The following is a 16654-nucleotide window of genomic DNA, read 5'->3' on the forward strand; positions in this document are numbered from 1 at the left end:
ATTCCTCCACTCCAGGTCTCCTGATCACCCCTCATTAGTCTGGCTTTTGCCTCCATTGTTTCACTAATACTCTTCTCCTGAAGGTCACCAGTGATCTTCCTCTCTGTTCCTAAATTCAGTAGATAGTCATCTTGTCTTTTTCTTTGTCATTATTCCCCAAGGTCCTATCCTAGGTGCTCTTCTCATATATACCTTTTCCCTGGATAGTTCTCATCCACGTCTGTGACTTTGATATCTCTATGCTGATGACTGTATTCCCAGCCTGGATCTTCAGGTCTAGACCCATGTATACAACCAGCCTCTCAGCATTACCCCACTTGGATGTCCCATAATACTTGAAAATTGACCATTTCGAAAATTTAACTTTCCATCGCTTTTCTACCTTATAACTGTATGGAGAATGTGGAATCAGAGCATGGGAACTTAATCTGATTGTCTTAATAGCTAATACAATATTTCCCAGAGAGAAGTTTGGGAGCCCATTAGCTTTAGAATCACTAGAGGGCATCTTATACATGTGACAGTAAGTTAGTGTCATTAAGCTATCATAATTTATATACTTCTAAAATTATTATTAAGGGTGCCTGGCTGGCTCAGTTGGTAGAGCATGCAGCTCTTGATCATGAGTTCGAGTCTCCCACATTGGGCATAAAGCTTACATTTAAAAAAAATTCCCATTAAAAAAATAAAATAATTATTATAAGGTTTGCATATGGCAAAATTGTGTTTGTTTAGTGTACAGTTCTATGAATGTTTATGCTTGCATAGATTAGTGTGCTACCACAAACAAGTACAGAACAATTTCCATCACCCTCAAAATTTCATAGTGTTCACTTAGGTCAAGCCTTCTTTCTCTTCCTAACTCCTTCCAACCATTGATCTGTTCTTTGTTCTGTAGTTCCTTTTCTAGAATATCATACAAATGGAATCAGACAGTATGTAGCCTTTTGAGACTGGTTTCTTTTACTTAAGATCTGAGAATTTGATGCCACTCTGGGGATAGACTAGCTTAAGAATAATACTCTTGTGCAAGGAAGGCCTTCTTACCACATACAATGTGGCTTATTCTTCCTTCCTTATCCTAGACTGTTCCTGGGTCTTCTATAAACAGATATATTTAATTATGCTATAGTCCTTAAGGGATACTCAATCCCTTTCTAGGATGTGAAGGTTTTCAGTGTCCTCTGAGTTGTACACTGTATGTTATTCCTTCTCTTGGGATAGACAGTTTCTACAGGTAGCTAATCTCAGTCATGCCAGTTTTGTTCTGAAGGCCAAATTTATCTCATATATAGAGAATGTGTAAATAAAGTTCCATAAGTACAATAATTACATATATCATTAGCTTTTTTATAAAAGGATATTCTTTAGGAGTGCCTGTGTGGCTCAGTCAGTTGACTGACTCCTCATCTCAGCTCAGGTCTTGATCTCGGGGTCATGAATCCAAACCCTGCATTGGGCTCCATGCTAGGTATGGAGCCTACTTAGAAAATGAATGAATGAATGAATGAATGAATGACCGACCTTCATATTTCTTTGAGAAGATCCCTTATTCTAGTTTTGTATAATTTGGTGAATAGTTCCTACTTATCCTATATGTTGTGTTTTTCTCTTTTCCTTTTTTTTTTTTAAGTTTGTTTATTTTTTATAATCTCTATACCCAATGTGAGGCTTGAACTCATGACCCCTAAGTCAAGAGTCATATGCTTCTCCAACAGCACCAGCCATGGGCCTTGACACTATATGTTTTATAAGTTTACATCATAGCCTTGTAGTCTTTATCTTTTTAAACTAAAAAGTCTGATTTATCTATAAACATTCCAATATTTTTCTGCCAGTGCTTTGTTTTCAGGAAATATTTTTTTATCAGAGTGTACACAGTAGGGTGCCTGTGTGGCTCAGTCAGTTGAGCGTCTGCCTTCGGCTCAGGTGGTCCTGGGATCAAGCCCCACATCAGGCCTCCCTGCTCAGCGGCAAATCATCTTCGCCCTCTCTCTCTGCCCCTCCCCCACACTCATGCTTGCACTCTGTCTCTAAATAAATAAATAAAATCTTAAAAAGAAAAAAGTAAACAAGACTCCAAAAACTTGGGAAAACTTTCTACTCTATACTGTTTCTAGCATGAAAACAGAGTCGATGCCCACTAACCAGATGCCCAAACATTCACTGAACAACTGATTTGGGCATTTGCAAAACATCTTGCTTAAATTAGTTCTTTCTGTAACAAATCCCAGATACACATTGGCTGTACACCAATAGTGTGTGCAGGCCTCAAGAAGGAAGGTTTGAAAATGGTGTCCAAGTGCTACAAGGGATGGCACATTATATTCTCCTAAAAAGCTAAAGACTTCAACAATGCCTTCTCTGAAGAGGAAGAACAATAGCTTGAACAGAAAACGTCAGCCATTTCAAGCTTTCCTGATTATTGAGGCAGCAAACATCCTGACACAAAAATGATTGTTGGGTTCCACACATGAGTGAGTTATTGATGGGGAAAGTGGAGTTGTCTAGCTTATGTATCAACATCAAACTCATTTCTAGGTAAGAGAAGTGCCTTACTTAAGTAGGGAGCAAAAACATTTATTTAATTTCACTTAGAAAAACTACATAGCAATATTAAATCAGATTTGGAGGAAATTCTATATTATACCAATGACCTTAGCAAAATTGCTATTCTTTTTCCATATGACATTCCAGACTATTTATATTACCTTTATATTTTTTATATACTTTCCGTCTATGTAAATATAAATACTGTTTTGTATCTTCCTATTAGCTTAATAACTTATTATTGGAACATTTTTGTATTTGGTCTTCAGAGTTATTTTTAGGAGTTGCTTAATAATAGCTACCAATTATTGAGGGCCTGCTGTGTACCAGGCATCTGCTAAGCCTTCTATTTGTAACCTTCTCAACAGCCATAGGAAGTAAATGTTGTTATCCCCATCTTACAGACCTGAAACAGGCTTAGAGGAGGGTTAGTGGCCCAATAACACATAAGTCTTACAATTTACCCTTTCCACTCTACTATCTCTAGCATAAGGTCATACAGTGTTGCAGTGTGTTTATGGGCCATAACTTAATGAACCATTTATTTTCCCTGTTTGACATTAGGTTATTTCTAGCCACATTTTCTAATGAAAATTTTTAAGCAACTATATTTCTGTGTATTGCCTTGTTCTATACATGTGTGTTTCATCATAATGCCCTTTTCAAATGATGTGTTCACGTATTTTTCTGTAATTCTAAAAGTTAAGTCTTAATTGCTAAGATGCATAGTTTTTTTTTTTAACTTTTTTTTTTTTTTTTTTAAGATTTTATTTATTTATTCATGAGAGACACAGAGAGAGGCAGAGAGAGAAGCAGGCTCCATGCAGGAGCCTGATGCGGGACTCAATCCCGGGACTCTAGGATCATGCCCTGGACCAAAGGCAGGTGCTAAACCGCTGAGCCACCCAGGGATCCCTAAGATGCATAGTTTAAGCTTTTTTTTTTTTTTTTTTTAAGATTTTATTTATTGGAGAGCAGCCTGGGTGGCTCAGTGGTTTAGCACCACCTTTGGCCCAGGTCATGATCCTGGAGAGCCCGGATCAAGTCCCACATTGGGCCCCCTGCATGGAGCCCTGCTTCTCCCTCTGCCTGTGTCTCTGCCTCTCTCTCTCTCTCTCTCTGTCTCTCATGAATAAATAAATAAAATCTTAAAAAAAAAAAAAAGATTTTATTTATTGGGGATCCCTGGGTGGCTCAGCAGTTTAGTGCCTGCCTTTGGCCCAGGGCATAATCCTGGAGTCCCAGGATCAAGTCTTACATGGGGTTCCCTGCGAGGAGCCTGCTTCTCCCTCTGCCTGTGTCTCTGACTCTCTCTCTCTCTCTGTCTCTCATGAATAAAAAAATAAATCTTTAAAGATTTTAGTTTTTAAAGTTTTAATACATTTATAATTTGAAAAGAACTCCTGTAAATTCTTAATTTTTGTTAAACTTTATTATAATATTTGACATTAGTTTATAGCCCTTTAGTCAGACATAGTCACTTTGACTCCCTTTTCAGAAAAACAAGAGGGGTACCTGGGGGTTCAGCTGGTTAAGCATCCGACTCTTGATTTCGGCTCAGACCATGAGCGCAGGGTCATGAGATTGAGCCCCATGTCAGGTTCCCTGCTGGGTATGGAGGTTGCTTAAGGTTCTCTTTTTCCCTCTCCCCCTCCTCCCACCCCCCTCTCATGTTTGCTCTCTCTCTAAAAAAAAAAAAAATTGCAAAAGATAAGAGGTTTTTTTTTTTTCTCTCTTGGCCCATAGCCAGATTGAGAAGGGATGCCAGTTTCTCAAGGCAGTTGACTAGTAACTATATTTTTTTTTTTTTTTTGCTATTCTCAATTTGATTTCTGGGAGTACCTCTTTTTTTTATTTTTATTTTTTTGTAGGTCTGGGACTTGCGCCAAAACAAGCTAACCTACACCATGAGAGGCCATGCAGATTCAGTGACTGGCCTGAGTTTAAGTTCTGAAGGCTCTTATCTCTTGTCCAATGCAATGGACAATACAGGTAACTTTGGAAAGGAAAGCTCTTAAAGGGCCCAGTCACTATAGACTACAAGGAAAGTGGGCATTGGGTTTAGAAATGTATACTGGGATAATGTGGATCAAAGGAAAGAGTCAAGGGTGGTTTGCAGGTTTCTACAAGGGCAATTAGGAGAACACATGGTAATAGAAAAAGCTTTAGAAGATATGGTCAAAAAGCCACGATTCCTGTCCCAGATCTGCCATCTAATCCCTAAGCAACTTTGCACATAGCTTTTAAGACCTGTTTCAGCTCTGGTATGCTGTTGAGCCATGCAGTGTACTAAACTCTTGATAATTATTAGTTTGTTGAGATCCATCCAAAGCAGTTCTAGAACACCGAGTGCACCAAAGTTGGATGACCTGTAGAGCTGTTCTTAGAGTTGCAGTCTTTCTGCCAGTGTGTCCTCCCTCCCCATGCCAAAGCACTGGTAGGATGGAGGTCCTCAGTAAAACATCACAACATTCTGCATTCACGCAAACAGACTTGTCTCTGCTTGTTTAGTGTTGCCACGTGGGAGAATGGGCTTACTATGGCAAAAAGGAAGATGGATTATATGCTTAGTATTGGGAGAGCTGAGAGATGTCCACTCACCTCCCCATACAAGTTCAAAGGCTTGTCAGAAACTGAAATGCTGGGAATCCCTGGGTGGCTCAGCGGTTTAGCGCCTGCCTTCCGTCCAGGGTGTGATCCTGGAGTCCCGGGATCAAGTCCCACATCAGGCTCCCTGCATGGAGCCTGCCTCTCCCTCTGCCTGTGCCTCTGCCTCTCTCTCTCAGTCTGTGTCTCTCATGAATAAATTAATAAAATATTTTAAAAAAAGAAAGAAAGAAACTGAAATGCTTTTACTGACATTTTGTAATGAAAACCGTGCTAGCACTCAGCAGGTGCTGAATAAGTAGTTCTTGAATGAATGAACATCCTTACTTTCTAACTGTATTCTCAGCTCAATAGCAAACTTTCACACCTACCTTCACCTTTCTATGCCTGTCTGAATCCTAGGATTGTTATGTTTATTACACTCAATTAAAATGACATCACTTGAATTCCACTATTGAAAAAGCATTTGTTAACAACAGCTGTAGCCACTGCTTACTGTGTGTGTTTATATCCTGATTTTGATGTGTTTACTATTGACTAATTCGAGTATTGTTCACAGTGAGGAAAGATGAGGTTCTCTAAATGGCTATTAAAGTAATAAGAATTTGTGCTCGCTTCGGCAGCACATATACTAAAATTGGAACGATACAGAGAACATTAGCATGGCCTCTGCGCAAGGATGACACACAAATTCGTGAAGCGTTCCATATTTTTTTTTAATTTTAAAAAATAAAGTAATAAGAATTTTTTGTTATAGCTATTTAATAAAATGACAAAATCCTTATTTTTGTCTATTGCCTCTACCCTTTTAGAGCCCTGTCACATATATCTTCTTATTTGATACTTACAGTACTCTTGTAAAAAAAAAAAAAAAAAACAAGTAGTATTCTTATTTTATAGAAGAGACCAAAACACAACCTCACTTTTTACCTGATACTACCCATATGTATAACAGAGCTAGAATGAGAATCAGAGTTCACCTTTTCTGATTCTTAGTATAATGCTCTCTTGATATATTTGACCTTGCTCAAATTTAGACTGTCAGGTATCCCTATGAGCAAAATTAATCAGTCCTGAGTTTGGATTTTATAGATTGAATGTAGTCAGTGGTATTTATGTTGTCATAGTAAAGCTTTGTCAGATGTGACTTTTGGGGTTGGTAGAGGAGTCATTTGCAAATGTTTTGTTGAAATTAATGTCACATCCAGCTACTTTCTGTTGCAGACCCCCTAGCCATGCATTTGGCATGTCCCCTTCCAGCCCCCACAGGTTTCCTCTGTGGTCTTAGACCCTTTTTAATGGAATTTTAATGCATTTCATGTCTGTTGGGGGTGGCAGTGTGAAAGCCTTACCGTGTACCTTATAGTATACCATGTTGGCCTTCCTTCACCCAGAAAATAGCATTTGTCATTGACATGACACTGATCTCAGGTGGGTTCTCAGGAGGCCTCTGGCCCATAACTGTTTTGCTCTGTTTGTAGTGCGGGTCTGGGATGTCCGGCCATTTGCTCCTAAAGAGAGGTGTGTGAAGATATTTCAAGGAAATGTGCACAACTTTGAGAAGGTGAGTTCTGGGGCAGCCCAGGTGGCTCAGCAGTTTAGCGCCACTTTCAGCCCAGGGTGTGATCCTGGAGACCCAGGATCAAGTCCCATGTCAGGCTCCCTGCATGGAACCTGCTTCTCCCTCTGCCTATGTCTCTGCGAGTTCTGCATGGCAAAAGAGTTTACTAAGTTTGCTGTCAGTTTGACTCAAAGATATATTTAAGATAATGCTAAGACTAGTATTTACATACATCAAATCATTGTGTTATACACCTAAAACTAAAACAATGTTCTATGTCCATTATATCTAAATTTGTTGGTGTGGGGAGGGGGTCTAAGGATAGAGGGCAGTAGCTTTACTAAGAAGGGGCTGCATTCCAGTTAATACTATTCTCCATCAAAACTGTTCTTGCCAGAAATAAAATTAATGGAAACATAGTGCAGAAAGCAGTCACATAGGTTGGTAGTGATAGGGCCCCCTTGCAATTTAAGACTTCTGACTTCAACAAGATATTCTTATCCTTTTACTTACTTAGAAACTTTGACCCTCTTGGGTCTGTTTCATATGGGACCCAGACTTCCTGGCTGTTACCCAGTGGCTCCCCTCACCTTCCCAGTGATCAGCTCTTAGAGCCCTGAGAATAATATATCCCTCTCCTCAGGAAGGGCCACTGCCCAAAGTTTGAGAGAAATTTTTTCTTTACTCTCAAGTCCTAGCTCACCTCTTGATAGCAGCTTTTCTTCCAGATAATTTGTTAATAGAGACTAATGTTTTTATTTTGAAAGTCCATTTGATTCAGTTTTACTTTATAAATCAAATCTTATTTTTCATTGAATTCAGTTTTATTTTTATTTTCCTTCAAGATAAAATTATTAATGAGGATCAAAATAAATGGAGCAAAGGGAACCTTCATTTGTAGGTAAAATAAAATTTTGTTGCCAGGTCTACTGTTAATTTACTGTAAATTAATCATTTTCTGCAGTTGGTTTGTATGTTATATGAAATACAGTATATTATCTTAGGCCACAAAAAATATAAGATAATTGCAATTTAATGTCTCAGGGTGCCTGGGTGGTTCAGTGGGTTAAGCTGCTGACTTCTGATTTCAGCTCAGGTCATGATCTCAGAGTTGTAGAATCAAGCCCCACAAAAGGCCCTGCACTGGATGTGGAGCCTGCTTAAAATGGCCCCTCCCCCGGACCCCCTCCCTCAAAAAAAAAAGAAATTTAAAGTCTTCCTTTCAGTGATTTTATAGTCTAATAAGGGTTTGGTACATTATTGTATTCATTGAATTACTGCTTATTCATCTTTATAGAATCTTCTGAGATGTTCTTGGTCACCTGATGGAAGCAAGATAGCAGCTGGTTCAGCTGACAGGTAAGGATTACCGGGTATGAGGTAAAGAATGATGGAGTTCTGCAGGTACCTTGTCGTGTGTAATCCATTAACTGCAGATACCAAGCTGGAGCAGACACTTAAAGCTGTCCTTAGAGAGGAAGCTGTGTGCAATGTGAGGGGCCTACAGATCATGTCAGACAAGCACATCATTTCTACTCTGCGGATATGTTTTTGACCTGGAGAGTAAACACTTTACTCACTTCTGTTGGATTCCCTTTGCCATCAAAGTAAAATCTAGACTCCTAGTCTGGTTCCAGTTTCCCTCATCAGATTCTTCTGCCGTGCTTCATTCCAATATGTGTCGTGTACTCACCTCCCCAACCATCGCCACAGTGCTTCTCTCACATGCAACTTTCCCTCTTCCTACACCCCTTGTGCCTCCAGGCTTCTCTCTCCTATCCCCTCTTCTCTATTCTCTAGACTTCTCTATCTTTTTAGAAATCATCTCTGTTCTGTCTATAAACTTTGCCTGGCCCTCTCCCTTTCCCTAGCACTAATCACTCTCTACTCTACCCTGTCATCATACCTTATACATCTAACCTTTATCAGCATTCATTACATCTTACAGTAAGACAAACAGAGTGGGGCACCTCACTAAATTATTTGCTCCCAGGGGTCAGAGGATGAGTCTTAGTCATCTCTGAACCCGGGGTGGTATTTGACCTATTCTAAGCACTTAGTGAATATTATATGAATGAATTCCTAGCTGGAGGACATCAGTCACATCTCAGTCACATCTAGCGTGTCAACTCAGCTATACATAATGGCTGTCTGTTTTGAGGATTCAGAGTGGGGTGTGGGTACAATAGGAAAGGTGTTGTGGGGGATGCCTGGGTGGCTCAGTGGTTTGGCACCTGCCTTCGGCCCGGGGTGTGATCCTGGGGACCCGGGATTGAGTCCTGCATCGGGCTTCCTGCATGGGGCCTGCTTCTCCCTCTGCCTGTGTCTCTGCCTCTCTCTCTGTGTCTCTCATGAATAAATAAGTAAAATCTGTAAAAAAAAAAAAAAAAAAGAGAGAAAAAACAGAAAAAGGTCCCATGATTGCTAGATGCAGGTTGTGTCAGCATGTGAGCCAAGTATTTTCTGACCCTGGGCGGAATTCAGAGACTATGAGACTTCCTTAGCTGTCAGTTTAGACTGGCTCAGCCATTTGGTGATGAATTAGAAAGAGAAGAGGGAGAATTCTTGTGTCAGAATGCTGCATTTGGTATATGTGGTGACCCATCCTTGGGAGAGAGTCAGAGGTGGGGATGCGGGTGTCCATGCCCAGGCTGTTGGGCCACAGGTACAGAACGGTAAAGAGTGATAAGGCCCTCTGATAGCAGACTCTAGCTTCCATTGGAAGCTGTCTAAACCCTTTTTAACTTAACCCCATCTTTCTATCTGTTTAAAGATTTTCCTACTACCCTTCTAAAACAGGCACCATCTTATAAACATAAAGCCTTTCCTGGGCTAGCTTGGGCTCTCAGCATATTCCAGAGTTTTCTCCTCTACTAAGTGCCCTAGCACAGCCATAGAGAAGCCTCACCTTGATCTGTTCCCACACCGTGTTGCTTGTGAATAATGACGAACACACCTGAAGATTCCAGAATCCACTTTTTTAATTTCCTATGGCAATCTGAATGCTGAGATAAAGGGACAAGTAGTGGGCTGTTTCCTAGGAGTAAAGGGTCTAGGTGCCACATGGTGGCATCCTGGTGGTGTAGAGAGGTGCCTTGCAGAGAGAATCTAAGGGATTTTCAGTAGTCAATTGCTAAGGAAGACCGTAAGAAACAGGCCCACAGGCTAAGGTGCATTTGACAGGGGAAGAACCATTCTAAGTGTTTTTACATAATTTTCAGCAGAGATATCTTTTTTATGTAGTTAAGCTTTGAAATGATACTTGCCTAAGCTTTTCTTCTGAGCAGTTTGTTTCTGCCATTGGCCCTTTCTGATTTTCAGTGTCCTCTTACCTCTTTCCCTCCCCACTGTCCCCTAAACCTTACATATGGACAACATGGCTCCGGTCTGGGCACAGCCTGCGTGGCTCCCTACTGGAGTTGGCCACATCTCAGGCTACCTCGCCAGTTAGCCCCAAGTGAGCAAGCAGCTCTGTTATGTAAGGAACCCGGTTCCTGCCCAATGTGGCCGTGCCAAAGCAAGGGGAGGACAAGGAACCCCTCTAAATTTAGCATCTAATTGGCAGCCATGGAGAGTGAGGCCTTCAAGTAAACCCTTGGAGATCTGGGGTTCTGCTGGCTTTTATGTGCCTGGGAAGTGTATCCTCAGAAAACTGCTTTTCAGCTTGTCCTGGATTTGGCAAGTTTCCCCCTCTCTTCTTGCAAATCACGTCCCTCCTCATGTTCAAAATCAAAACCCTTCAACAGTTCCTGTCCAGGACTATGGGAAGACTAGTCTGTCTGCCATGAGTACGTTAGTCAGCCTGTTGTCTTCATGTTCTTCTGTTGTGATGATGAATGTATCCGTCATGATAACAGCTGTTGTCCTGCATGCCAATTGCTTTGCATGTATCATCTCATTTGTCTCAACCAAGCTATGGGATCAGTGTGGTCTCCTATCATCACAACTAAGGAAAGAGGAGCTTAAAGAAGTTACTTGTCTGAGATTTCTTAGTGAGTAAATGGGTGCATGAGACTTGAGCTCAAGTCTTTCGGACTCCTGAGCTCATAGACTTTGTTACTGTACCATATCATCCTGGGCTAGGTTCATGAGGGCGTTATTTGTGCATAGCAAGAAAAAACACCTATAGGGAAAATATGAACATCAGAACCAAAGAGTCTGGAGGCAGATGGGCTTCCTGCTTTCCTTCCATCTTGCTTGGAACTTTTATTTAGTTCCTATGGAGCCTAGTCCTTGAGAGCTAAACAGTGCAAATAAGAAGCTCACATTTAGTTGTATTTTAGACCAAAAATGTAATGTCACATCAACACTAGGCATTTTTTTCTTTTTAAGATTTTATCCATTTATTCATGAGAGACACAGAAAGAAAGAGAGGCAGAGACACAGGCAGAGGAGAGGGAGAAGCAGGCTCCATGCAGGGAGCCCAACGTGGGACTCAATTCCAGGTCTCCAGGACCACGCTCCGGGCTGAAGGCGGTGCTAAACCGCTGAGCCACTGGGGCTGCCCAGCACTAGGCATTTTATAAACAAGTACTGGTGACTGTACCCTTTTAGGTGTTGACTAAACAAAACAAATATGTAAATAATGTTTATAACCTGTTTGAAAACCACCAGCCTTTTAAATTTACCAACAGATTATTTTTGCATGGTCATATGAAGATCATGTCTCTTTATTTTACTCTTCAGCCCAAAATGATCCAAGCAAGGTTAAAGGTCAAAAGAACTTCTGAGGAGTGATGGGAAATAGAAGATGTTGGAGGGTGGTAAGAGAAAGGAAAATACTGGAATATATTGAGTTTTCACCTTAGTTCTGCCACTGAGTCAGTGATGAACTGTGTCACCTTCGAAGAGTTACTGTACCTTAGTTTTCTTATCTGTAAAATGAATTTAGACTAGCTGGTCTGGTCATGGGATTCCCATGAATTCAGTGCCAGATTGAGTCAAGTATATATATTTGGGTTGTGTTATCGCACAGAATTTTCTGTCCCTTCTCTGGGCTCTGTGATTTGAATGCAAAACTGAGCAGCTCAAGTGAATCTGCAACCCTAGGCTCCCAACCTCCTATAAGATATCCTAGATGAATATCAGGCATTCTTTGAAGATTTCTGTGTGGGGACCATAGGAAAAACTATCTTTCTTCTCCATGTTCTTTCCTATTCCAAAAACTTATGTTTAAAATACCAGTAATAAAAAAAATAATAATAAAATAAAATAAAAATAAATTAATTAAATTAAATAAATAAAATAAATTAAATTAAATAAATGAATAAATTGAAATAAAATAAATAAATAAAATAAATTAAAATAAATAAAATAAAATAATAAAATAAAATAAACAAAATAAAATAAAATAAAATAAAATAAAATAAAATAAAATAAAAACCAGTAATGCGGGCAGCCCGGGTGGCTCAGCGGTTTGGCACCACCTTTGGCCCAGGGTGTGAGCCTTGGAGACCCGGGATCGAGTCCCACGTTGGGCTCCCTGCATGGAGCCTGCTTCTCCCTCTGCCTATGTTTCTGTGTCTCTCATGAATAAATAAATAAAATCTTAAAAATAAATAAAATACCAGTAATGCTTATAGTTTATTCCTGTATCTCTATTCAGTTACTCAAGGGCAGGATCCATCCCTTATTCAGAATCTATATTTCTAGTTTCTAAACATCAGAACACAGTTCAGTAAATATGGAGTAAATAAATAAATCTCTGCTTCCATTTCTCTTAAAAAGCCATGCCTCTACCCTACTCTCAGCTCTAGGAAGCTTTAGCATTGCTCCTCATGATACCTTGCAGGTTTGTGTATGTGTGGGATACCACAAGCCGGAGGATTTTGTATAAGCTGCCTGGACATGCTGGCTCCATCAATGAAGTGGCTTTCCACCCTGATGAACCAATCAGTAAGTCTGTCCTGACTTTGGGGAAAGGGAAACTGTGGGAATCTCCCTAAAGGGCCCCTGAAAATAGAAAGGCAGAGGTGGATATCTGTCATATGTGAATTTCCAGGTAGTCTTTATGGCTGTCCCTTGATTGTCTCACCATAGTTTTAAATGGTGACAGGAAGAGCATGTTCCATTTTCTTAATCTCAAAGGGAGACTGGTTAATCTGTTTCTAGTTCTCTTAAGTTTACTTGTTTCAAGTCTGTGTTTCAGTGATGTATTTGGATTTTTAAAAGATGATATTTTCTAATATTCAGCTATAAATTGCAACTTGATATTTATTGGCTAGCTAATTAAACAGTGGGCCTTGAATTTAAGAAGAAAGTATGACTTTCTCCAGGGCTAACTATAACAAGCAAAAACACATTTACAAAATGACTGGCACAGACATCGATTCTTCCCTAGAATGGCTGAGAAGGTCTTCTTTATGGGGTTTGGCTGATGTGGGACATCAGGGTTTGGACCCTGATAATGCATTTTCCATAACACAGTCCACCCTTGTGGTTTCAAGAGGACTTGGATTGAAAAGCCAGGCTACAGTTTCCTGTGAGTGGTGTTGAAGAGGAGGGGAATTTAAGCTAAATCCAATTGCTCTTTTATACCAAAATTGGCTCTTGACACAAGAGCCCTTGAGCACCAAGTCTCCTTGAGCCTTCATTAGTTCCAGTTATCTTCTTCATTCTCTTCACCTCAGTTCTCTCAGCATCCAGTGACAAGAGACTGTATATGGGGGAGATTCAGTGAAGATACGGAATGGAAGACACCCGCCCCAACGGCTGCTTGACCCCTGAGACCTCAGGCGTCATAAGTGGCATCCAGCAGTGCCCAGGCTAGCAGCCTCCCTTCAGATGAAGACCATTCCTAGGAAAAAGCAAAGAGGAGGTGGCCATGTTCCAGCAACCACTGGTACCCCTTCCACCAGGATGATTAAGACAAGCTGACAGTGGCCTCTAAAACCACCGGCCAGATTTCAGGAACTGTTTGGGATTTTTTCCTCTTTTTTTTTTAAGTAAGATTTCTTCAAAGAGACAGACACAGGTTGGTTTGTAGTTTCTTGTTTCCTAATACAAGCCAAAGACAGGGAATGTCACTGAAATTTGTTCATTGGGGATTTTTTTTTTAATTCAATAACTGGCTTGTATGATATTTTTCTTTCTGTGTTTCTCTGAGTCATTTTGTATTAAAAACCAAATAGATGCCTTTTTACAAGAGCCATGTGGATTGGATTTATTGTGTCTTTTCTTTGAAGCTTGATCGCTATAAATCTGACCTGGATATGATGTGGCTGGGGGGATACATTCCATTTAAATTTCCAAGATACTATTTTACAGGGATGTTTAGGGTTTTTTTTTCCCCCCTTCTCATCTTTTTAGATTTACTCCCAGAGTAAATAATTCCCAGAGAATAATTATCCATAATAAATGATTTCTCTCCTGCTAGAGACATACCAGTCAAGTGGTGATCAAGTCTAAAAGAACCCAGTTTTTGTATACTTTGACATGATCTTTAATAAATAAGGTCTGTTTCTATTCTGCCTCCTGCCAAAAGCACCTTTCTGAGCAGCAGTCCCTATTAGTCAAGGTCCTTAAAATGGGCATTAGACTGGGGGCTGCCTCAGCCAGTAGGAGTGGCTAGCTGGAATGCTGCATCAAAGTCAGCTTGAGGGGGGCAGGCCCGGTGGCTCAGCGGTTTAGCGCCTGCCTTCAGCCCAGGGTGTAATCCTGGAGACCCGGGATCGAGTCCTGCAGGGAGCCTGCTTCTCCCTCTGCCTGTGTCTCTGCCTCTCTCTCTGTCTCTCATAAATAAATAAATAAATAAAATCTTAAAAAAAAAAAAAAAGTCAGCTTGAGGGGATCCCTGGGTGGCTCAGCGGTTTAGCGCCTGCCTTTGGCCCAGGGCGCGATCCTGGAGTCCCAGGATGGAGCCTGCTTCTCCCCCCTCCTGTGTCTCTGCCTCTCTCTTTCTCTATGTCTATCATAAATAAGTAAATAAATAAATCTTAAAAAAAAAAAAAAAGCTTGAAAGGAATAGGAGCAAGTTGTGTAACTGGACCATGACATCCTCTGAGACTTTTTTGTGCTTCTGCTTCCTTGTCTGTCTTTCTTAAACAGACAGGGACATTAAGAAATGCTGTTAGTTCCTCAAAACAGGTTATTATCTCTTTGGATCATTGGATGACTGCACCCAGCACACAGACTGGCACTGATGAATCCCATCTGGCATAGGAGAGGTGTGTGTCTTTCTAAACCTCCTGTTTCAACACGGAGGTCTTCACACCTGCAGCCTATTTGGAACATGTTTCATTTTATACATTTAGCTCCCAAACCCAAGTCACCTATTTACCTCAAATTGTAAGAGACAGGGCAGCCTGGGTGGCTCAGCGGTTTAGCGCTGCCTTCAGCCCAGGGTGTGATCCTGGAAACCCGGGATCAAGTCCTACGTCAGGCTCCCTGCATGGAGCCTGCTTCTCCTTCTGCCTGTGTCTCTGCCTCTCTCTCTCTCTCTCTCTCTGTCTCCAGTAAATGAATAAAAAATCTTTTTAAAAAAATTGTAAGAGAGGATAGTTTTTAAGTGAGCACACACCCAAGATTCATTTAAGTCATTAATGAAGGAACCAACAGGACGGTAAAGCTGTCAAAGCAATTACTTTTAATACAGTGAATGAAATTTGAATAAAATGCACTGGAAACAGTAATTTCTTGTACCTGCCAGAGTTAAGGAAGTTGACTTAGGGAATGAGTAAGGGTGTTGCCAGGTAGACAAAGAACATGTGCATTCCAAGAAACTACAGGCACGAGCTTTAAAGTTGAGCGCCTTTCCTGAACCAAGGGAATTTCAGCTTGGTCAGAGATGGGGACAGGAAAGTTGCAGAGTTAAGCTGGAGCCAAATCCTGGAGTGTTTGTCCTTCATGTACTAGATCCTATAGGTTGAGGTTTCCTAAAATGCATTCAGCCAGTTTCCCCAGTTAGGCACATTGGGGCATGAAGATCCCATGCTCAGATAAGTTTGGGGGAAGCTGAGTTAAAGTGAAACCTGTTGGGGATCCCTGGGTGGCTCAGCGGTTTGGCGCCTGCCTTTGGCCCAGGGTGTGATCCTGGAGACCCGGGATCGAGTCCCGCATCGGGCTCCCGGCATGGAGCCTGCTTCTCCCTCTGCCTGTGTCTCTGCCTCTCTCTATGTCTATCATAAATGGATAAATAAATAAATAAATAAATAAATCTTTTAAAAAAAGTGAAACCTGTTTCTTTGCTGCAGGACTGCTCAGACTTTAAAACACAAAATATAGTGGGATCTTCAAAGGGAATGGTGACTCAGATTTCAGGCATGAGCAGTAATTCTATAGAAAGTTATGCCTTTAACCAGGACAGATTTGACCTAAAGTAGTTTGCAAGCTACTCTTCATACCTCTAGCACCATCACTTACTCCCTGATCCCTCTTAAGTGCCAGGCCCCTCCACCCATCCTCATCTCTTGGCTTGGGGGAGAACAAGGCTTGAACCTTAATCCTGCACTTTCAAAGCCTACCAATCCCTTGAGAAGTTGGCTGTGATTGGGAGGAACCAAGGCCCTGGAAACTGTAAGGGCTTTCCTCTAACCTCAGCCTCTTGGCTCCTCCCAAGTGCGTTCTTCAAAGGCTGGAGAGAAGCCATTAGCAGGAAATAGCAGCACCACTTAGAATTTGAAGGGAATAGTGGCCCTAGCTTGGGGAATAAAGATTTGAGTATAAAACATCCCCAGAGGGTGCAAATTGTATTCTCACTTTGGGAGAGATAGATTGCTCCCGAATGAGTAATGGCATCTCTGGTTCTCAGTTAATTTCCCTTTATGACTTCCACAGTCTCTAGCACTTAATACCATTGGCACTTAAAGAGCCAAATCTTTTTTTCCGCTGGGTGGTTGAGTTTTGTGGGCTAAGCTCTGAGGGAGGTGGATTTGGACAAGTCAGGAATCTTACCAGAGTTGCTTCTTTAACAGCAGAACTCCAGTTATTTGTTTCTCA

At 41.0% G+C, this 16654-nt stretch overlaps 1 protein-coding gene and 1 non-coding gene across 2 annotated transcripts in view; both read left to right on the top strand.

Annotated features, from left to right (window-relative positions):
* The window catches only part of SNRNP40 (small nuclear ribonucleoprotein U5 subunit 40), a 40019-nt gene extending 26155 nt beyond the window's left edge, over positions 1-13864 (top strand). Inside the window, exons 6-10 of the mRNA XM_038531312.1 lie at positions 4422-4542; positions 6639-6721; positions 8016-8077; positions 12510-12613; positions 13348-13864. Coding sequence (XP_038387240.1) covers positions 4422-4542; positions 6639-6721; positions 8016-8077; positions 12510-12613; positions 13348-13397 — 420 coding nt within the window. The 3' untranslated portion in view covers positions 13398-13864. The remainder of the gene's footprint in view (positions 1-4421; positions 4543-6638; positions 6722-8015; positions 8078-12509; positions 12614-13347) is intronic.
* Positions 5765-5871, top strand: LOC119870598. Its single transcript, XR_005356249.1, has one exon. It is a non-coding gene; the product is annotated as a U6 spliceosomal RNA (small nuclear RNA).
* Positions 13865-16654: the final 2790 nt, after the last annotated feature.

The sequence above is a fragment of the Canis lupus genome, chromosome 2 (genome assembly GCF_011100685.1).
Source record: "Canis lupus familiaris isolate Mischka breed German Shepherd chromosome 2, alternate assembly UU_Cfam_GSD_1.0, whole genome shotgun sequence".
Lineage (NCBI taxonomy): Eukaryota > Metazoa > Chordata > Mammalia > Carnivora > Canidae > Canis > Canis lupus.